The sequence below is a fragment of the Protopterus annectens genome, chromosome 2.part0 (genome assembly GCF_019279795.1).
Source record: "Protopterus annectens isolate FY-2018-M chromosome 2.part0, PAN1.0, whole genome shotgun sequence".
In the NCBI taxonomy this organism is placed as follows: domain Eukaryota; kingdom Metazoa; phylum Chordata; order Ceratodontiformes; family Protopteridae; genus Protopterus; species Protopterus annectens.
Window position 1 is genome coordinate 1,167,874,951 of NC_056728.1, and position 22,395 is coordinate 1,167,897,345.

A 22,395-nucleotide genomic window follows, 5' to 3' on the forward strand; every position below is an offset into this window, starting at 1 on the left:
GCACTTCACCCGACGTCATAGCTGAAGTTCTTCGGGTATAAAGGCATCAGCCAACGCCATTTTCCTCAGTGTTTCTTGCCCCAGATGCCAGGTGCCCTCTAGGAAGGCTAAATTTGGATAAATGCAAATGGTTCCAAATAGTAGAGAGCAAACAAAAATAAGCATGTATGTACATATATACAAACAAATACACCATAATAGATTCCCCCAGCTAGCTACAAGATGGGCAAATACCCTAAGAGTACCACAGAGGGGAAGGAGGGTGGGTAATCCTGACTGCAGATGCATGCCTATCGGACATCGACATTTATGGTAGGTACAAAACTGTACTATGTCCTTCAAGGATGCATCTGCAGTCCTTACAAATGGGTAGAATACCATAGCCAAACTGGGGGAGGAGGAGAAATAAGATTATGGTGTAGTTAAGATCCCTTGCAAACCAGCAGTGGCAAAACCTCCTCGCCATCTGGAGTATAAAGGTAAATTATAATGCTTGGCAAATGTATGCACGGAGCTCCAAGTAGCAGCCTCTAAAATGTCTTTGGTAGCCACTCCTCGTAAAAAAGCTGTGGTAGTGGCTGTAGCCCTTGTAGAGTGAGGCCTGATGTTTTCTGGAGTTTTCTTCCCATGGTAGGAGTAACAAAATCTAATGCAATTTCCTATCCATTTAGAGATTGTCTGTTTTGAAATTGCTTTTCCTTCCATACCTGTTGCATATGCTACCAGTAGCTGGTCAGTTTTTCTATTGCTCTTGGTCCTGTCCAGGTAGTAGCGTAATTGTCTATGTACATCCAAGGTATGCAACAGTCTTTCTCCCCTGTTCTGTGGGTTGGGGAAGAATGTAGGTAGGTGGATAGCTTGATTTAAGGATACCCTGGAGACCACCTTTGGCATAAAAGTAGGATTAGTTCTCATGGACACTATCTTGATGGAAAATCAGGAAGGGCTGTACTGCCATTAATGCCTGTAGCTCAGATACCCTTCTTGCTGAAGTGATTGCAAGCAGGAAAGCAGTTTTCCATGATAAGTACTGAAATTCTGCTGTTGCTGCTGGCTCGAAAGGAGGGAGTGTCAACTTTTCTAGCACAAAGTTCAAGTCCCATGCTGGCAATGGTGGCTTCCTAGGTGGTTTTACATTTTTAATTCCTCTCAGAAACTGTCTGAGCAGAGGATGTGAGAAGACTGGAGGATCCAAGTTGTATTCTGCTGAAATAGCTGATGCATGAATCTTAATGGAAGAATAGGACAGGCCGTTGTGGAAGAGCTCTGCCAAGTATTCCAGGATGTTAGCCATATTTACCAGTGACACATTCTCTCCTTTTGCAGTACTCCAAATGAGATATCTTTTCCATTTTGCTGAATAATTTTTTCTTGTTGAGGGTCTGCGAGCCTCCAAGATAATGTCTTTAACCCTTTGAGATAAATCTGGGTTATTTGGTCTTATGCAATGCTCCAGGCAGCCAGCTGCAGTGTTTTCAGGTTTGGATGCAGGGTTTTGAAGTTGTTCTGTGTTAACAGCAAGGGAACTAGGGGCAGAGGCCATATTTGTTCCCGAGACATACTCCTCAGTAATGGGTACCAATGTTGCCTTGGCCAGTCTGGAGCTATCAGGATGATCCTTGGACGGTCTTCTTTGTCTTCAATAGCACCTTGTGCATCAAAGGAAGTGGTGGGAATGCATATGCTGTCAGGTTTTTCCAACTGAAAGATAGGGAGTCCACTTTCCAAGCAAGTGGGTGGTACGTCCTTGTGCAGAATTTTTTCAGTTGGTGATTGAGTGGGGATGCAAATAATTCTATTTCTGGTAGTCCCCATTTCCCTGTAATGGTTTTGAAGATGTCCGGATGCAGCATCCATTCGTGGGCATCCATGGTAGTTCTGCTTAGGATGTCTGCTAGTATATTTTCTTTTCCTGGCACAAAAATTGCTTGTAACTGAATGTTGAAGCTCAGGGCCACATTCCAGAGGTCCATTGCCATCCGGCATAGAGGGTATGAATGTGTGCCTCCCTGTTTGTTGATGTACCACATAACTGTGGTGTTGTCCGTCCTTATCAGCAGTTGACCCTGTCGAAGAAATGGTCTGAATGCCTGAATTGCCAGTTTTACTGCCAGCATTTCCTTTTGATTTATGTGTAGGTGCAGCTGGTCTTGAGTCCATAAGCCTTGTATGCACTTGTCCAGCATGTGTGCCCCCCAACCGAGGTCTGAGGCGTCTGTTGTGATGGTCTGGCTTGGTTGAGTGCTGTGGAAGGGCAGTCCCTTGTTTGATTGACAAGCCTGAGCCCACCATTGGAATTCTTGCTTCAGGCATGGAATTATTGGAATTTGGGTTTCTAGGCTGTGCTTGTGCTGAGACCATAAATTCCTTAGGTACCACTGTAACTTTCTCATATGTAGTCTGGCATGTGGAATCAACATATTGCAGGATGCCATGTAACCGAGGGCTTGCAGGACTTTTCTTGCTGTTAGCTGGTTCTGCTTTGTTAATGCCATGAAGTAGAGAGGAAGTTGCTCCTGTTTTTCTACTGTCAGGAATGCCATTTGCTTTGATGTGTCCAGATCTGCACCCAAGAAGGTTATCCTTTGGGATGGTATCAGCCTTGACTTTTTTATATTGACTGTGTATCCCAGGGCTTGTAGTAGATGAATGACCCTTTCCAAATCTTTTGTTAATTTGTTTTTGTTGTCCGCTTGTAACAGGCAGTCGTCCAGGTAAGGGTAAATTTGAATTCCCTAAAGCCTGCAATGAGCAATTACTGATGCCAGGCATTTCGTGAATACTCTGGGCAGTAGATAAGCCAAAGGGCAATGCTGAGAATTGATAATGCTCTGATCCTGCAAGAAATCTGAGGTATCTTCTGCAATCTGGTCGTATGGGGACGTGCAGGTATGCCTCCTTGAGATCTAGAGTTACCAGCCAAGACTCCTTGCCCAGCATGGGAAGAAGCTGCTGTAGGGTCAGCATTTTGAATTTTGGAACAATGAGGTATGTGTTTAAAGCGGACAGGTCGAGAATAGGTCTCCATTGGTTTTCTTTTCTTGGTACCAGGAAGAGTCTGGAGTAAAATCCTTGCCCTTGTTCCATAGATGGTACCCTTTCTACAGCTCTCATCCTTAGTGAGTTATTTGTTGTAGAGCTTCTGTCTTCTGATTTGGAGGTATGTTTGGCATTCCTCTCTTCCTTGGTAGAGTATGGAAGTGGAACCTGTAACCTTGGTCTATTGTCTGTAAAATCCATTTGTCTCCTGTGATGTAATGCTAGTTTACTGAAAATAAGGCTAGCTTCCCACCTAAGGGTGCTTCTAGTTGTTCCCTGGTAGGCGGTGCCAGAGCCAAGTCACTGTGATTGTCCTGTGGAAGTGGTGGTGGCTGGATCTGTGGCTGTACCTCGCTGGTTGTTAGCCTGCCATTGACGTCCCCTGTAGGCACCTCTGGATTGACCCCTGCCTCTTGAGCGCCTATTTCTGCCTCTCGGAGCTCTGGAGGTGTCTGGAAAGGACCAATTCTTGGAAGGCCAGTTCCTGCTAAACCTTGGAGGCTGGACCTGCAAGAAATCCTTGACTGTCTGGACAGATTTTGCTTTCTCTTCCACCTTCTTCAGCACTTGCTGTGCAGGGGAGCCAAACAAATTGAGCTTATCCATGGGAGCATCTAGGAGCTTTGATTTAACATGGTCTGGTAAGGACTGCTCTTTTAACCATGCATGTCTTCTGATCACTGTGCCAGTCATGGCTGATCTAAAGGAAGCCTCCAGTGCATCATAGCCGCATTTTAAGGAATGATTACTGACCTGCTGAATGTTATGTACCATTTCCTGTACAGATTTTTGTCTAATGGTTCATCCGAGGACAGTTTTTAGTTAACTGGTCTAACATAAATTCCTGATACTGAATCATGTGGAATTGACAGTTCAAGGCCCTAGCTGAAAGAGTAGTAGAAGTGTAAACTTTTTACCCCATCTCTCTAAAGCCCTAGATTCCCTTTCAGAGGGGAGGGGGTTTTGGCAGAGGTAGCTGCTACAGCCTTGGGTCCCTGGGAGATAGTTTCGGATCTGCAAAAGGGGCCTTATACAAATGAGAATGTGTGTCCGAACCCTGTAGTACCTATCGGGCTTAGCAGGGGCCGGAGGAAGAGAATCAGGAGCAGTACAAGCATCATTAAATGCATCATCCACAACAGTAAGTACTGGAGGAATGGCTAAAGGCCTATGCTGTGGCAAATGCAAAAAGGTTCTAAGCCTTTTCCTAGAGTCTGAAAAATCCTGGCCCTGCCATTGAAATTGTTCCCTCATAGCATGCAAGGTTTCCCCAAAAGAAAATTCCTCAGGCGGAGAGGCAGAAGGAATGGACTCTTCTGCATCAGAGTCCTCATAAGGAGAAAAAGGGCCCTCTGGAGGGTTTGAATTATCTGATTCATCAGAGGTGCCATCTGAAGAAACTGGCTCAGGGGGCTCTACTCTAGTCCTCTTCTCTGGAGGTGGGTGAGAGGCCCTGTCCAGATGTGGTTGGGATCCCCGGATCAAAGAAAAGAGATCCGCTGCTAGACTAAGCATTTGTGAACTAGAGCTAGGCCTTTGAGGGGGGGTCTTAGCAGGCACAGTTTTGGTAGTTTTTGCTGCTTTAGCCCTGGCAAAGGCCTTAATCGACATGGATGCAGGTGGCCTAGCAGCTCCACGTGCAGGGGTAGAAATATCCAAAGGGATAGTATCAGATAAATCCTGTGAACCTGCAAGAGCAGGTGGGATTTCAGTAGCAGATTCAGCCAAGCTGGATGAGGCCTCGGTAAGAGGCAAGCTTTCGGCCGAAGGAAGAACCGTGGACTCGGTTTCAGCCGAAACCGAGACACTCGCGGTTGGCTTAACCGCGGTTTCGGCCGAAACCGCGGACCGCGAGTGTCGGTCCTTTGCCTTGCACTTTTTAGAAATTTGCGTAGTCGGAGTATCCGACGGCATAATGTAAGCAAAAGCGGAGCCGAAAAACTCTTCAGCAAATTCCGACCGACGTCTAAGCGTCCGTCGGTTGAAAGAAGCACAGGCTAGACAAGCTGCTACGTCGTGGTCTGGGCCTAAGCAAGGTAAGCAGTAAGAGTGGAAATCTTTATGAGGTATTTGTTTCCCACAAGTTAAACAGTTATTCACTTTTTCTGACATCGGCTGAGGCAAGAAAGAGTCCCCAACGGGGTACTTAGCTTTTTAGAAGTCTTCGTTAGTAGTAATCTCTGGTTCTGACCGACCGGCACTTGCGAACAGCTTCTGCTTCGGGCGCCACGTGGCAAGAAAGACTGGGGAAAATGGCGTCGGCTGATGCCTTTATACTCGAAGAACTGCAGCTATGACGTCGGGTGAAGTGCGACACCAGCCGAGGCCAGACCCAGACTTTGGAATCCGGCCGACCGAAGGGCTGCCTGACGACAGGACAACCTATTTGTAAGGACTGCAGATGCATCCTTGAAGGACATCTGATCTATACATGTTCAATGAGGAATCAGCTATTTACACAACCTTGAGATTTTAGATTTAGGCTGCTGCTACTAATCAGAATGCAACACAACATTCAGATGCACTTTTATAACTGTAGTCTAAATACCTCTGCAAATATAAAATCACATGTCTGTCCATTAAACAAGTCAATATTAAATACTGAAAGAAATGACAAAGTTTACATCTTCAAAACACTAACAAGAAAATGAATAATGAACACTAAGCAATTTGTTCCTTACCTGATCTCTGATTCAATAAAGAACATTAAAGCTATTTAACCAATTTCCAAATGAACTTGAAGCTGTGTACAATCATACCAGAAACTGCACTGCTGCAAGAATTAAAACAGGACAGCATACTTTTCAGAAAAGTGGAGTCTTTTTTTTTTATGAAAACATTTAACCTACCTAAAAATGGTTACCTTTTCCATTGATATTACTTACTTACATCATTAGGTGGTTTCTTTTTGCTGAAGTGTGTGACATCACTATCTTGAGAACTGCTTCCAGGAGAGTCTTCCAGTTTCCTTTTCCGAGTCTCAGCTAAGAAAAATAAAATTAATAGAATAAGAACATTTGTACCAATTTTTGCTTTTTCTTCTACTACTTTACTCCCAAGGTGAAGCTCACTTCAAATCTTGGTAATCAGTTGCTGTAAGACACCCTTTCAAAATGGCATGCTCAAATGAAGGTGCAATGCTAGGATCTGTCTACATCCAACCAGTTAGTGATGCAACATTCATTAACATATGACGAAGTCTGAAACTTCTCGATAAATTTACAGACCAATGCAGCAACTTAAACAGTCACTACTCCTCATAGCAGCAATTAACAGAATGCAAGCATGAAACATTAGGAATACAATACTCACTTTAATCACGTGTGGCAAGTTCTCTGCACCACAGGAAAATAACCTAATCAATACTTTAAAAAATATTCAGAGTTATTTTAATATATCAGTACAAATATCAATTTTAAAATGCATGTTCTCCCATCTCCATGGCATCAGTAAAGAAATTATTTAGCTATTACAGTAACTTACTGTATTAGCTAGATAATCATCCTGCATCTTCCCATTAAAATGAATGGGAAACTGAACCCAGAAATTAAAGCTCATTGCTATTCACTGTATGACTTCTCACCTGCACCACTCCAACATATCGAAAGAACAAGGTTAGACAACTCGTGTTTTGCCAACTGTTGTTGTTTGTCTTTCAGCTTTTCCCGGTAAGGGGTCGCCACAGCGGAACTCCGGTCCGCTAATGATTGGCAGATTTTTCGAGGTGCCAGCTCGATGCCCAACCATCAACGAAGGCACGCCCATTTACGCATTCATGTCTTTTGAACACTACCCAACCGCGGGAGGACATGCAGACTCCACAATGAAGGCACTCCCAAGCCCAGCGAAAATCGAATGGGAGAACCTCTTGCTGTGAGGTGACAACGCTACCTAAACACTTGCGATAAATACTTCACTGGCAATTTTTATTCATCTGTCAAGAGACTGTTGGAGAGGAGAAAACATTCTGATCTTCAAGGACAGTTTTATCTTTTTGGTACACTTTTGAAACATCTTTATCCTATATCTGCAGGGAAAACTATACTCTGTGAGCAATGGGGAAATAGTACACACTACAATTTGGTCATTTTATACTACGTAGATCACAGGGGGAGGGGGTGTCTGTACCAGCACACTGAAATACATTACTGTGGCCATTAATTATTCCACATTTGGCAATTGCACAATGGAGGTGATTGCCAGACACAGTAATCGACAGATGAAACCAAACGGCAGTTAAGTATTCCTTGTGAAATTTCTGCTGTTATGGCTTGGTCAGGAGGGAATGAGAGTGTAGCATGCAACAAGATGAAATACGTTACTAAGACTATTTGTTCTTGCACTTTTATCACAATATAACATCATGGAGAAAGATAAATATCTGGCATTTTTTTCTTTGTATGGATTATTCTACCATGCCAGCTGACAATCAAGCCTTCCCTTATTCAGACAGTTTACTCATGGAAGGCAGTCAAAGACAGCTATGAGGGTGCTTTTTGCTCTCTCTCGCCAATATCCCAGCAATGGCAGAGTTTCTATTCAGTGTCTAACCCCTCCCCTGGTGGTGACAATCACTTGCATCACTGCATGGGCCACCTACATCCCTAGGTCAGCATATGCATTTTCTTCATGTTCTTTCCCATACACATTGACAAGTGCTACAATCAGCTTGGACATTCATACCAACATATTTCCTGCACCAATGCATTATGTCGATAACTCTCTACTCTTTAGATGAAACATTATGAGAGCAGTGGCATGAGCCAAGCAGGAAACAACACCCCTTCCCTGTCAGGATAGGCACACCCAGCCACCATGCCTGTGCTGTCAAATGCCAGAACCACTATTTACACTCGGGTCATCTGGGCCACACTGAGGGCTTTATGCCTTTAATTCACCAGTGCAGTTAAGAGGATACATATACATATATATGTACACACACACACACATATATATATATATATATATATATATATATATATATATATATGTGTGTGTGTGTGTATATATATATATATATATATATATATATATATATATATATATATATATATATATATATATACATAAAATATGAAAATATAGAACCTCATGGGCACCTGCAGACTTATTCTGCCCACCAAATAAATCTTCTCTGAGAAGCAGCAGCAAAGAAAGAAATCCCACTGCCTACCTCCAGAGGGAATAAGACAGGTGAGGACTTAACTTTCAACTTCTCCTGGTCTGAGGAACCATGGGTTATATATCCTCACAAGAACAAACACTGGCAGACGTCTGCAGAACCAAAAGGGATTTTATTACCACATTTACTCACCAGCTCTCCGAGCATTTCATGATAGTTTCACTCTTCCTGCATTTTTTCCCTTGCTGGCCAAAGGAAGAGGCCTTGCCTGGTAAACAGATGGCCTGTACTGTGATCTCAAATTTCTTCTGGTAGTGTGTAAGGTGGCCCTGAGAATCCAAGCTCCATTAGCCAAAGGCTTCTTCTTTTTAAGTTGTACAATTCTTGCAAGAAAAGACCTAGTGTTCTTCTCCAAGAAAAAAAAAGTCAATGCAAAGTATTCTGGCAGAATTTGTCTTCCAAAGGCAAACTTGCTTAAATGCTTTTCTATGGACACTATGAATCTTGGAAATTTTGGAAAAGTGAGTTTTAAATAGTTAAATTAATAGTCCAAAGAACAATTAAGTTAGGCATAATGCAAAACCAGTGTAAGCTCAATAAACAAGTCAAACAAAAACTGCAGAGTCTGAAAAATCATCTGACAGGGGCCTGAAAGATGGCAGCCAGCCGCAGCCAAATGTCATCATTACAAAAAAAAATCTGAATGATGGTGCAAGCATCTTCTCCTTATTTGCTGTATGTTGGCCCAATAACAGCCAACAAGGAGCTATACCTAGGACGGATGTCAGAATAACTTCCATGTCAGACCAGATAATTAGACATACACTTATTGCAAATTTCTAGATAAAGAGCACTAAAATTTTGGTAGATAAAGAATGGGTCTTAAACTGGCATCCTTCCTAGTAATCAGGAAGAGACTGACATAAAATCCTTTTTGTTGCTCCTTCAGAGGGACTCTCTCCACTACGCTACAACAGAGAAGCTACTTTAAACCAAAAAGTGGTACACGAGTCATACCCTGAGGAATTAGAGGCATTTTCAAGACAGAATGATGTGCCATGAGTGCCAGTTTGTAATTTGCTGCCATGACTTTGCCTGTATACATAAAACATGCTGAACCAGTTCTAAATGAAATGAGGCAGCCTGCTCCTGTCCAAAACAAGGAAGTGGGAAAGGTGAAGGGAAGGGTTTAAAGCAAAGTCAACTGTCCAATTACTTCCTAACCACTGAACTCTCCCCTGGCACATAATTCTACACCTGGCTAGCTCTGCCCCTGCTATCTCCCCTCTCCCAAAGGCCTCCATTTTTTTTCTTTCAAAGCTCTTGTTAGCTTAAACCTGGCTGACTTCCTATAAATGGTCATTTTTTTTCAGCTAGATAATTTCTACCATACCTTACAATAAGCAAGACTGAATAACTACTTCACAATCTTTATAGTTCTTTCTCTTTCAGCTTCTTGAAAACCTCTTGTAAAGGTGGGTCAAACAGCAGAAGCCTTGTCCATGAATCATCTCTTTGCCACATCTCCAGCATAAGTATACCCTTAGCCAATTATGCTTTCTTCTCACCGTACCAGTTGCTGTTGCTCTACTGCAAGCATCACTGTATGACAGCCACACTTAATGGCTTGCTTACCAACTTTAAAAGCAGTTTGGCTCAGTATGCACACCTTTTCTTTCAAGCCTACATTTCACCCCTCCAACCCCCTGCCCTTGGTTTAATGTCACCCACATACTTCTGGCTGCTGCTATACTTAGACCACTGTGGAAGAAAGATTGCACTTCTTCCACCTTGGTGGCAAGATCTTGATCCCCGAGAAGTACGCAGAGTGCAGAAGCTACCCTAGATGCCCCCAAGAAGCTTTTTAAGCCATCACTTCTAGGTCCCCAACATAGGATACAGGTTTCTGTAAGCTTCATGAAACCTACAGAAACTATCTGGTTATTCAGAAGAAGGTAAATGTAAACCACCATCAACACTGTTAACTAAAAGGCATCCCTGTAGAACTGAAAAACAGGAGAAGAGGGACTGTCAAACACTTTGATTTACTATATATAGACAACACCAAGGTACATTTTTCCTTGGAAAAACTTCCACGGAACTCCAATTAAAATGCTGTGTCACAAGGTTTAAAGTCTTTCTAAAAGGGAGCTGTAAGAAATCTTTTCCAAGTCCTCTCTCTCTCCCCTGTCTGTTACTAAAGCTCACACCAACCAAGGGTAAGTGTATGGCCTGGTTGAGGGCCACATCAGATAACACCTTGGGCATAAAGGAGGGGTTAGTCCTCAGGGAGACTGCCTGCATGGAAAATTATGAAGGGCTCGACAGCCATGAGATCTTGAAGTGTCGACACCCTTTTGGCTGAGGTGATAGCTATTAGGAAGGCAGTCTTCCAAGAGAGGTATTTCAATTCTGAAGAAGTGGCAGGTTCGAAAGGAGGTAAGGTTAGTTTCTCTAACACATAATTAAGGTCCCAGCGTGGAGTCAGAGGAATGATATTAGAATCCTCTCTGAGGACTTGCTTAATCAAAGGATGAAAGAAGAGGGGTGGGTCTGAATCATAATGGGCAGAGATGGCCGAGTCATGGATTTTAACAGAGCAGAAAGAGAGGCCACTATTGAGCAACTCTGCTAGGTAATCCAGGATGAGAGGGATGGAAGGTTGGGAGGTACTGTGATGATGTCCAGAACCTGTTTGCTTAACAGGGCCTTCTCGTTAGTTTTAAGTGTATAAGCCATGCTGAAAGTTTGAGAGTCTGTAGATCTGGGTGTAGCATCTTCCCCCTCTCCTGGGTCAAGAGATCTGATATCAGGGAAAGCAGCTTGGGGGGGGGGTGTAAGGTCAAACTGCGTAATAAGGGGTACCTATGCTGTCTGGGCCAATCTGGAGCAATGAGGATGGCTTTTGGTCTCTCCTCTCTTATTTTGATCAGAACCTTGGGAATAAGGGGCAGAGGAGAGTATGTGTACACAAGCAGGGAGCTCCAGGGGAAGGTCAAGACATCCACCTTCCATGATAGGAGATGATATTTGCTGGTACAGAGCTTGTGCAGCTGATGGTTGAGGTGCAAGGCAAAGAGGTCCACTTCTGGGGTCCCCCACTCCTGGCTGATTTGAAAAAAGATTTCTCTTTGGAGCTGCCATTCGTGGGGGTCCAGTAAGTTTCTGCTTGGGTGGCCCGCCAGTGTGTTGTTGACCCCTAGTAAGTATTGGGTAATTAGGTGTAGCCCCATGGAGGTGGCTATAACCCAGAGACTCATGGCTAACCTGCACAGGGGATAAGATTGGGTGCCCCCCCTGCTTGTTGATTTACCACATTACTGTGGTGTTGTCTATTTTTATAAGTAGGACCCCTGGCCTGCGATGGGGTTGGAAGGAAGTCGGAGCCTTTTGCACTGCCATCATTTCTTTCTAGTTGATGTGCAAGTGAAGTTGCTGGGCATTCCAAAGGCCTTGGGTACACCTGCCTGGTAGTTGAGCACCTCAAGCAATATCTGAGGCGTCGGTGGTGATAGTCTGGCCGGGAGGGCGGAGGATGAAGGGAAGACCCTTGTTCATGTCACAGGCCTCTGCCCACCAGAGAAATTCGGTCCTTATACAAGGGATCAGAGGGAGAGTGGTCTCTAGGGACTCAGAGCGCTGACACCAAAGGTTTTTTTAAGTACCACTGAAGTTCTCTCATGTGAAGTCTGACAAGAGGGATGAGAAGGATGCAAGATGCCATGTATCCCAGAGCTTGCAGGAACTTCCTCACAGTGAGGTGACTTCTGGAAACCAGCTGGGTGAAAGAGAGGCAGGAAGCTCTGCTTTTCTGGGCATAGGAAGGCCATTTGGGTTGCTGTGTCTAGCAGAGCTCCCAGGAAAACATTTTTTCTGGTGGGGTTTTTCTTTGATTTTTTCTCACTGATGGTGAACCCTAGGGCAGTTAGGAGTGATGTGACAAAGAGAGGGTCCTGGAGCAACTTTCCTCTGCAATCTGCCTGAATGAGGCAGTCACCCAGTTAAGAGTAAATCTATATATTTCTCTGCTTGCAGAATGGTACAGCCGGGGCCAAGCATTTGGTGAATACTCTGAGAACAGTAGATAAGCCAAAGGGCAGTGCAGACAACTAAAAGTGTTGATAGCCTGCTCTGAAGCACAAGAGTTTTCTGCAGGATTCCCTGATGGGGATGTGGAGGTAGGCATCTTTTAGGTCTAGTGTCACAAGCTAGGCCTTTTGTGTGAGAATAGGCAGGAGCTGCTGCAAGGTTATCATTTTGAATCTGGGGACCACCAAGGAGATGTTCAGTTTGGATAGATACAGGATGGGGCGCCAAGTGCCCTCTTTCTGGGAACAAGGAATAGTCTGGAGTAAAAACCTTTTAATGTTTGATCTGGAGGGACAGGTTCTACTGGCCCCTGGGATATTAGAGTTTGAACCTGTTTCAATGCCTCTGCCCACTGGTTTGGGGGGAGGTCTGGGTACCCTTTTGGAATAGGGGGCTCACTGAAGGAGAATCTGTATCCCTCAGAAATCATTTTTAAGACCCATTGGTCCTTGGGTATAGAGACCCAATTGTCCTTGAAGAGGTTGAGCATTCCTCCTAGTTTTTGATGAGTGAAAGATGGCAGGGGGGGGGGGTCATTGTGAGTGCTTGCCATAGAAGCTTGGCTTAGAACTCCCTGCCTTACAGACAGAAGTGGTCCATTGTTTGCTTCATTGCTGGCACTGGGATAGGGGCCTGGATGGCCTGTCCCTGCAGGGGTTACCTTGGCCATCCATGCCTGCTAGGTGCTGGGAAGGCCCAGTGCTTAGAGGGCAAGTTGCTGCTGAATCTGGGGACTTGAACTAAAACGTAATCTTTTACTGTTTGTATAGATTTTGCTTTGTCTTCCATCTTTTTAAGGACCTCTTCTGCTTTTTCCCCAAACAGGCATTCCTTATCTAGGGGTGCATCAATAAGTTTAGACTGCTGCCCTGCGAGAGGCTTCTAGGGCATCATATCCACAGTGTAATGAGTGTTTGGCCAGTTGACAAGCAGAGTGTAGTAATTCTGCCAGCTCTTTTGTATTGGCATCGTCAGGAGAGGTGGCAATCTTCTGTTTGTTGTTGATATTTTAACATATGGAACTGACAATCGAGTGCTCTGACAGCTAATGTTGCAGAGGTGTATACTTTCTTACCCCATCTGTCCAAAGCTCTGGAGTCTTTGTCAGAAGGGAGAGGATTCTTTGTAGAACTAGTCTTAGCTCCTTTGGGTCCCTGTGTAATGACCTCAGGGTCTGCAGCAGGATTCCTATACAGGTATTTGTGAGAATCCGATACTCATTAGTACCGGTCAGGTTTAGTTGCAGCAGGAGGCAGGGCATCAGGGGCTAAGCTGGATTCATGTAAAACATCATCCACCACTTCCAAAATAGGTGGGATGGCCAAGGGTCTGTGCTGGGGCAGGTCCAGAAACACTCTAAGTCATTTCTTTGACTGTGGGAAGTCTTGAGATTCCCACTGAAAATGTTCCCAGAGGGAGTGAAGGGTTTCCCCAAAGGAGAGGTCCTCTGGAGGGGAGGCAGAAGGGATGGATTCCTCTGCATCTGAATCCTCAAACAGTTAAGGGATGTTGTTCCTCTGCAAAAGCAGAATAATCAGATTCCTCAGACTCTTGGTCTGTCAGTTTCTGGAGAAGGATGCCTTTTCCTTTTGGGAGTGGGGGCCTGAGTACCTCGGAGAAGGTAGATGAGATCCTCTGTCATTTTAAGCATCTGAGCTTGGGGAGGGGGAGCAGTAGCAAGATGGTAGCTAGAAGCAGATTTCCTAGAAGTGGCCTGGTTTCTAGGCCTGAGAAAATCCGTCAGTCTCTGAGAAACAGTAGCTGGATGTAAAGACGTCGTTTTTTTGTCTAGAATCGGTAGTGTGAAAAGCCTCCTTGGAAACTGGTGACTGCGTCGCGGCTCCGGAACCAACCGAGGCAGAGACAGCCAAAGACTCGGAAGACAAAGTGGATTTCTGCGGCATACCGGACTCCAAAAGGGTTTCGGTAGAGGCCTACTTAGAAAGCGAGTCAGGCATCAGGGGCTGCGAAAGCACCTTACTGAATTCAGGAGAAGTGACTATTTGCTTAGCGGTAGCATTGTCGGATGGCATAGCCTTGTGTGGTCTGTCTCTTATCTTTATCTCTACGTTTTTTTCGGAATGTCGACAGATTGTTGGCTGATGGATGCCATATTGGAATTCAAAGATGGAACACGAAAATAACAGTCTACAAAAAGAGCTCTGTGCCGAATGGTTCTCGCATTAAAGAGGGCACAGAACCGGCAACTAGGGACGTCGTGGTCTGGGCCTAAATAAGTGATGCAGTAAGAATGAAAGTCTCAGTGTGGGATCTGACTTCCACAGGCAAGACAATTAACTTTTTCAGACATCGGTTAGAGCAAGAAAAAGGATCCCCAATGGGGTACTTGGCTTTAGACGTTTTCTGCTGAAATTCAACTTCTGGTAGCGACTGAATGGCACTTGTGCGAACTGCTTCTGCAACGGGGTCCATGGCAAGAAAGACTGATGTAATGACGTCAGCTGCCTTGCTTTATAGCACTAACAAAGTACAGTTGTGTACACTTACCATAAATGTAGATGTTAGAGTGTCTTCACTGTTGCAGTCATCACTGTAGGGTTCTTCCTGCCGGCAGGCAGTCCTCGGTCGGCCAGAATCCCAAAGTATGGGTCCGGCGTCGGCTGTTCAGTCATGCTCCTTAACGTCAAAGCGCTAGGAGTACAAAGCTGCCAGCCAACGCCATGTTCGCCAGTTTTTCTTGCCCCAGATGTCAGGTGCCCAAAAATGAAGACTAATAGTAAAACAATAAAAGTAACATACGACAAACCCCATACCCTGAAGCAAATACACCTCAGAAGAATGGTGAAGTAGGAAACCACACTAATGAAAATATAAGAGGGGTCAGGAGGAGGTAGCAGACTGCAACAGTGAAGACACTCGAACATCTACATTTATGGTAAGTGTACACAACTGTACTATGTTCATCGTGTTTCACTGTTGCAGTCATCACTGTAGGGTTGAATCCCAAAGCTGAGATAAACGGTGGTGGTTATAGAGTAGAAGGAGCGGCTAGAAGGCCCTGCAAGACTGCAGAAGCAAAGCCTGCCCTAGACGTAGAGTAAAGAGGGAGATTGTAGTGCTTAGAGAGAGTATGCACTGAACTCCAAGTTGCAGCTTCCAAAATATCTTTGGTAGGAACTCCCCTGAGGAAGGCAGCTGAAGTAGCAGCAGCTCTGGTAGAGAGAGTCCAAATTTTTCCTGGGATTTGCTTTCCATGATGAGAGTAACAAAATCTGATTCCATGAGCAATCCATTTAGAAATGGTATGTTTTGAAATAGCTTTGCCTTGGGAATTTGTTGCATAAGAAACAAACAGTTGCTCTGTTTTCCTGATATCCCTGGTTCTGTCCAGGTAAAAACAAAGTTGTCTGTGTACATCCAAGGAATGCAAGATCCTTTCCCTCTTATTTTGTGGATTAGTGAAAAAAATTGGCAGGTGAATAGTTTGATTTAAAGCCACTTTGGAAACCACTTTAGGCATGAAAGTGGGATTAGTCCTTAAAGACACCCTATCTTGGTGAAAAATAATATAAGGTTCCACAGCCATGGGTGCTTGTAACTCCGAGACTCTCCTGGCTGAAATCAAAGCCAGCAGGACAGCTGTCTTCCATGATAAATACTTAAGATCAGATGTGGCAGCAGGCTCAAAAGGAGGCAGAGTGAGTTTTTCCAGAACATAGTTGAGGTCCCAGGCAGGTATGGGTGGTGTCCTAGGGGACCTTAAATTCTTTGCTCCTCTGAGATATTGTTTCAGAAGTGGATGGGAAAAGATTGGAGGATCTGTATTGTAATATGCAGAGATAGCTGAGACATGTATTTTTATGGAGGAGAAGGGTAAACCCTTATGTAGCATGTCTGTCAGGTAAAGTAAAATCAGTGGAATGTTAGGAATGAGGGGATCCGAATCCTGAGCATGCATCCAGGTGCAAAATCTCTTCCATTTACCTGCATAAGATTTTCTAGTGCTAGGCCGTCTGGCTTCTAAGATGACATCCATGACCTGTTTGGGAAGAAAAGGATTAATCATAGACCCTGAATTCGCCAGGCTGCCAGGCTGAGAGTTTTGACATGAGAGTGCAGAACCTGGCCCTGGTGTTGGGACAAAAGATTTGGAATCTGAGGTAAAATCCAAGGTGGCTCCTGGGATAGATTCATCAGTGTTGAGTACCAAAATTGACGAGGCCAATGTGGGGCCAGTAAAATCATCATCTTGGGCTTGTCCTGCTTGATCTTTAATAACACCCGTGGAAGAAGAGATAGTGGCGGAAAGGCATACCCAGAGAGGTTTCTCCAACTGAATGATAGTGCATCCACTTTCCATGCTAGTTGTGAAATGTCCTTGTGCAAAAAATCTAACTGGTGGTTGAGGGGGGCTGCAAATAGATCTATATCCGGGCAGCCCCAGGCTTCTGTAATCATCTTGAATATTCGGGTGTCTAGCATCCACCCGTGTGGGTCTGACAGGTTCCTGCTCAGGCTGTCTGCCAGAATATTTTGTTTCCCTGGCAGAAACTGAGCTTGTAGATCCACTTTGCAAGCTAGAGCCGTGTTCCAAAGAGTCATGGCTAGTCTGCAAAGGGGGTAGGAGTGTGAACCCCGTTGCTTGTTTATGTACCACATAACTGTGGTGTTGTCTGTCCGCATCAGTAGCTGTCCTGGTTGTAGAAGATCCCTGAAAGCCAAGAGGGCATTCTGTACAGCTAACATCTCTTAAATTGATATGCAGGTGCTTCTGATCCTCTGTCCAAAAACCTTGCAGACCTTTTCCCTGCAAGTGGGCTCCCCATGCGTAACCCGAGGCGTCCGTGGTTAACACTTGGCTGGCTGGAGGCAGACTGAAGGCTTTCCATTTGTTGTGAAGACATGCCATGGTCCACCAATGGAATTCCTTTTGTAGACAAGGCAAGACAGCAATCTGTGTGTCTAGACTGTGGCAATGCTGGGACCATTCACTTTTTAGGTACCATTGTATTTTTCTCATATGTAGACTTGCATTTGGTATGAGAAGGATGCAGGAGGCCATGTAACCCAAAGCCTGCAGGAATTTCCTTGCAGTAAGCTGAGTTATTGACGCCAAGGTTTTGAAAGTTGAAGCCAGCTGCAGTTGTTTTTCGGATGTCAGGAATGCGATCTGGTTTGTTGTGTTTAGGAGAGCACCCAGAAAAGTTGTGTTGTGTGGGTGTCAAATTTGACTTTTTATGTTCACAGTGAATCCCAGGTACTTGAGAAGATTTTGAACAAATTCCAGATGCTGGAGTAAGACATCCTTGCTGTCTGCTTGGATAAGGCAGTCGTCCAGATAAGGGTAAATTTGAATTCCCTTGAGTCTGCAATAAGCTACTACTGGTGCCAGGCACTTGGTGAAAACCCTGGGCGCAGTAGACAAGCCAAAGGGCAACGCAGAGAATTGGTAATGTTTCGATCCGGCCTTGAACCTGAGGTATTTTCTGCACTCCTGTCTGACTGGGATGTGTAGGTAAGCCTCCTTTAAATCCAATGTCACCATCCATGCATTTTTGCTCAACATTGGCAGGAGCTGCTGCAGAGTAAGCATCTTGAACTTTGGTATGTCCAAGAAAGTGTTAGACTGACAGATCCAGGATGGGTCTCCATGAATTTTGCTTTCTGGGAACTAGAAAGAGTCTTGAGTAAAAACCTTGGCCCGTCTCTGATTGTAGAACCAGTTCTATGGCCCTCATAGCCCTGAGGGATCCCACCTGGTTTAATGCCTCTGACAATTGGCGTTTTGGTAGGTCTGGCCATCCGTTTGGTCTTGGCAAGGTATGAAAGTGGAATTTGTAACCTCTAGAAACTACATCCAGAACCCACTTGTCTTGGGTTATGTAAGTCTAATTTTGTTGAAAAAGAGAGAGTTTTCCTCCTAGAGGGGCTTCCAGGAGAGAAGTTCCTGGAGCCATGCAGGGGAAGTCATTCCGCCTGTTTTCTATAAGATTGAGGTCTGTCCTCTCCACCCCTGGGGGTGGAAGCACTCCACTGTCTAGGTCTGTAAGAGGTCTGTGCTTGGGCCCTCCCTCTTTAGTGCATATATCTACCCCTCTGAGGCCTGTCCAAGCTGGGAAAGGACCAATTTTTAGTTGGCCAATTTCTGCTATATCTTGGGGGCTGAACTTGTAAGAAATTCTTAACCGTTTGCATGGATTTTCCTTTATCCTCCATTTTCTTTATCACCTCTTCAGCCTTAGACCCAAACAAAACATTATGCTGAAAGTACAGTTTTGTACCTACCATAAATGTAGATGCTCGAGTGCTTATACAGCTGCAGTAATCACAGATGGGTTCTCTGCCGTCAGGCGGGTCCTCGGTCGGCCGAATTCCAAAGTCTTGGTCCGGTGTCGGTTATCGTCGCTTTCTTTCCTGATAACAGTGCGACAGGGGTATATAAGACACAGCTGACGCCATATTCTTCAGTCTTTCTTGCCCCAGATGTCAGGTGCCCCCAGAAGGAAGGCAATACATAAATTATATATATATATATATATATATATATATATATATATATATATATATATATTCAAGCAATGCAATGTAATCAAAAAACAGTAGTTTAGGTTGCAAGAGGAGGTGTTAGCCACTAGTCCTTTACCAAGAGGGGAAGGAGGGAGGGAAACCTGTACTGCAGCTGTATAAGCACTCGAACATCTACATTTATGGTAGGTACAAAACTGCACTATGTTCATCGTGCATACAGCTGCAGTAATCACAGATGGGTAGAATCCCAAAGCTACGCACAGGGTGGTAGGCACTAGGTGGAAAGTACAGTTTTGTACCTACCATAAATGTAGATGTCCGATACGTATGCATCTGCAGTCATCACATATGGGTTGTCCTGCCTCAGGCAGCCCTTCGGTCGGCAGTATTCCAGGATATGTGCCATGTTCATCACTGTCGCATCTAGGCCCTTTGTGATGTTCCAAATGTGAAATCTTTTCCATTTTGCTGAATATGCCTTTCTTGTGGAAGGCCGGCGAGCTTCCATAATAATATCTTTAACTCTCTGGGATAGCTTGTCTTGAGGAGGAGTCAAGGTATTTTCCAGGCTGTTAGTTGCAAGATTTTCAGGTTGGAATGCAGAGTTTTGTAATTGTGCTGTGTCAGTAGAAGTGGCCATAGAGGAAGAGGCCATGGTTTCGTGCGTAACAGGCTCTTTAACGGTGGGTACACCAGTGTTGTCTTGGCCAGTCCGGAGCTATCAGAATCACTTCTGGCTGCTCTGTCCTGATCTTCAGTAAAACCTTGGTCATTAATGGGAGAGGCGGAAATGCATACACTGTTCTCCAGCTGAAAGAGAGGGTGTCCACTTTCCATGCTTGTGGGTGGTATGTCCTTGAGCAGAATTTCTTCAGTTGATGATTGTGGGGGGAGACAAAAAGATCTAAGTCCGGCCTCCCCCATGATTGTGTTATCTGTAGAAAGATGTCTGGATGCAGCATCCATTTGTGTGCATCCATGATATTTCTGCTTAAGCTGTCCCCCAGTATATTGTCTTTCCCTGACACAAACTGGGATTGCAGCTGTATATTGAGTTTCAAGGAAAGTTCCCATAGATTCATAGCCAGCCTGCAAAGAGGATAGGAATGGGTGCCTCCTTGCTTGTTTATGTACCACACAACCGTGGTGTTGTCTGTCCTTATTAGCAGATGGCCGTGATGCAGAAAAGGTCTGAAGGCTTCGACAGCATGTATCACTGCCAGCATTTCCTTTTGGTTTATGTGCATGCGTAGCTCTTTTTGTTACCATAGACCTTGAATGCATCTGCCCTCCATGTGCGCTCCCCATCCATGGTTTGAAGCGTTTGTTGTAATGGTTTGGCTGGCTATTGGTTTGCTGAAAGGCAGACCCCTGTTTGACTGGCTTGCTTGAGCCCACCACAGAAATTCCTTTTGAAGGCATGGAATGAGTGGTATCAAAGTTTCCAGGCTGTGACTGTGCTGAGTCCATAAACTCCTTAGGTACCACTGTAGTTTCCTCATATGTAGTCTTGCTTGCGGAATCAGAAGGATGCAAGAAGCCATGTAACCCAGGGCCTACAGGATTTTCCTTGCAGTCAGCTGGGTTTGTCTTGTCAGATTTTTGAAGTAATCTGGTAGTTGATTTTGCTTTTCTTCTGTGAGGAAGGCCATTTGGGTGGTTGTATCTAGATCTGCACCCAGAAAGGTTATTCTTTGGGATGGAACAAGTCTTGATTTGTGAAAGTTGACTGTATATCCCAAGGCCTGAAGTAGGTGGATGGCATAATTTAAGTGTTTTACCAAAGTTTGTTGGCTGTCCGCTTGTATAAGGCAGTCATCCAGATATGGGTATATTTGAATCCCCTGAAGTCTGCAGTGTGCAATTACTGATGCCAGGCATTTCGTGAATACTCTGGGCGCAGTAGAAAAGCCAAAGGGCAATGCTGAGAATTGATAATGCTCTGATCCTGCAATAAATCTGAGGTGTCTTCTGCAACTTTGTCTGATAGGGACATGCAGGTATGCCTCCTTGAGGTCTAGTTACCAGCCAAGACCCCTTGCCCAGCATGGGAAGGAGCTGCTGTAGAGTCAGCATTTTGAACTCTGACACAATGAGAGACGTATTCACAGTGCGGACAAGTCGAGAATAGGCCTCCATTGTTTTTCTTTTCTTGGAACAAGGAATAGTCTGGAATAAAATCCTTGGCCTTGTTCTGAGAGAGGAACCTTTTCTATAGCTTTCATTTGCATTAAGCTGGAAATTTGTTTCAAAGCCTCTGCCCTTTGATTCGGTGGCAGGTCTGGCATGCCCTTTCTGTTTGGTAATGTGTGGAAATGAAACCTGTATCCTTTGTCTATTATTTGAAGTGTCCATTTGTCCCTTGTAATATTGTGCCAATTTGCTGAGAATAAAGAAAGCTTTCCGCCCAAAGGTGCTTCCAATTGAGCCCTGGTTGGCGGTGTCAAAGTAAAGTCATTGAGCCTGTCCTTGTGCAGCAGTTGAAGGTGCTGCATTACCTCTCTGGTTGGGAGGCTGCCATTGACGTCCTCTGTAGGAGCCTCAAGCTTGCCCTCTACCCCTGGCACGCCTGTTCTTGCCTCTCAAACTTCTCTGTGTCTGGAAAGGATCAATTCTTGGAAGGCCAATTCCTGCTGAATCTTGGTGGTTGTACTTGGAGAAAATCTTTGACTGTTTGTACGGATTTTGCCTTTTCTTCAAATTTCTTTAGGACCTCCTGAGCTGTGGTGCCAAATAACTTTTGCTTTGCCAGAGGAGCATCCAGCAGCTTTGCTTTAACATGGTCTGGCAGAGATTGTTCCTTCAGCCAAGCATGCCTACGTATGACTGCGCCAGTCATAGCTGACCTACATGAAGCTTCCAATGCATCATAACCACATTGCAAGAAATGGTTGCTAACCTGTTGTGAGTTATGTACCAGATCCTGAAGTGACTTGCGGTCTAGGGGGTCAGGAGAAGACAGTTTTTTATGCAATTTATCCAACAAATACTCTTGGTACTGTATCATATGAAATTGACAATTTAAAGCCCTCATAGAAAGAGTAGCAGAAGTATATACTTTTTTACCCCATCTCTCTAAAGCTCTGGACTCCCTTTCAGAGGGGAGAGGATTTTTAGCAGTGGCAGCTGCAACCCCTTTAGGGCCCTGGGAAATAGATTCTGGATCAGCAGAGTGGGCCTTGTAAAGGTAAAGATACGAGTCCGGGACCCTGTAGTACCTATCGGGTTTGGCAGGAGCCGGAGGGAGAGAAAATCAGGGGTTGTGCTAGAGTCAGAGTACACATCATCAATGACATTCAAAACAGGAGGAATAGCTAAAGGTCTATGCTGAGGCAAATGTAAAAAGGTCCTTAATCTTTTCCTGGAATCAGAAAATTCCTGGCCCTGCCATTGGAAATGCTCTCTCATGGTGTGTAGTGTCTCCCCAAAGGAAAATTCTTCAGGAGGGGAGGCCGAGGGAATAGATTCCTCTGCATCAGAATCCTCTTAGGCCGAAAAAGTCTCCTCCGGGTGGTCCGAGAGAGTAGAGCCATCAGAGGCCTCATCTGAGGAGTGGGGATCAGAGGCCTCAACCCTGGGCCTTTTGTCTGGTGGAGGTTGAGAGCCCCTGTCCGGATGAGGTTGAGAGCCCCTAATTAAGGAGATAAGATCCTCTG

General features: G+C 44.8%; 1 protein-coding gene across 1 annotated transcript in view; it reads right to left on the bottom strand.

Annotated features, from left to right (window-relative positions):
* SMARCAD1 (SWI/SNF-related, matrix-associated actin-dependent regulator of chromatin, subfamily a, containing DEAD/H box 1) overlaps window positions 1-22,395 on the bottom strand; it is a 3,333,959-nt gene that overhangs the window by 2,913,457 nt on the left and 398,107 nt on the right. Inside the window, exon 5 of the mRNA XM_044061375.1 lies at window positions 5,929-6,023. Coding sequence (XP_043917310.1) covers window positions 5,929-6,023 — 95 coding nt within the window. The remainder of the gene's footprint in view (window positions 1-5,928; window positions 6,024-22,395) is intronic.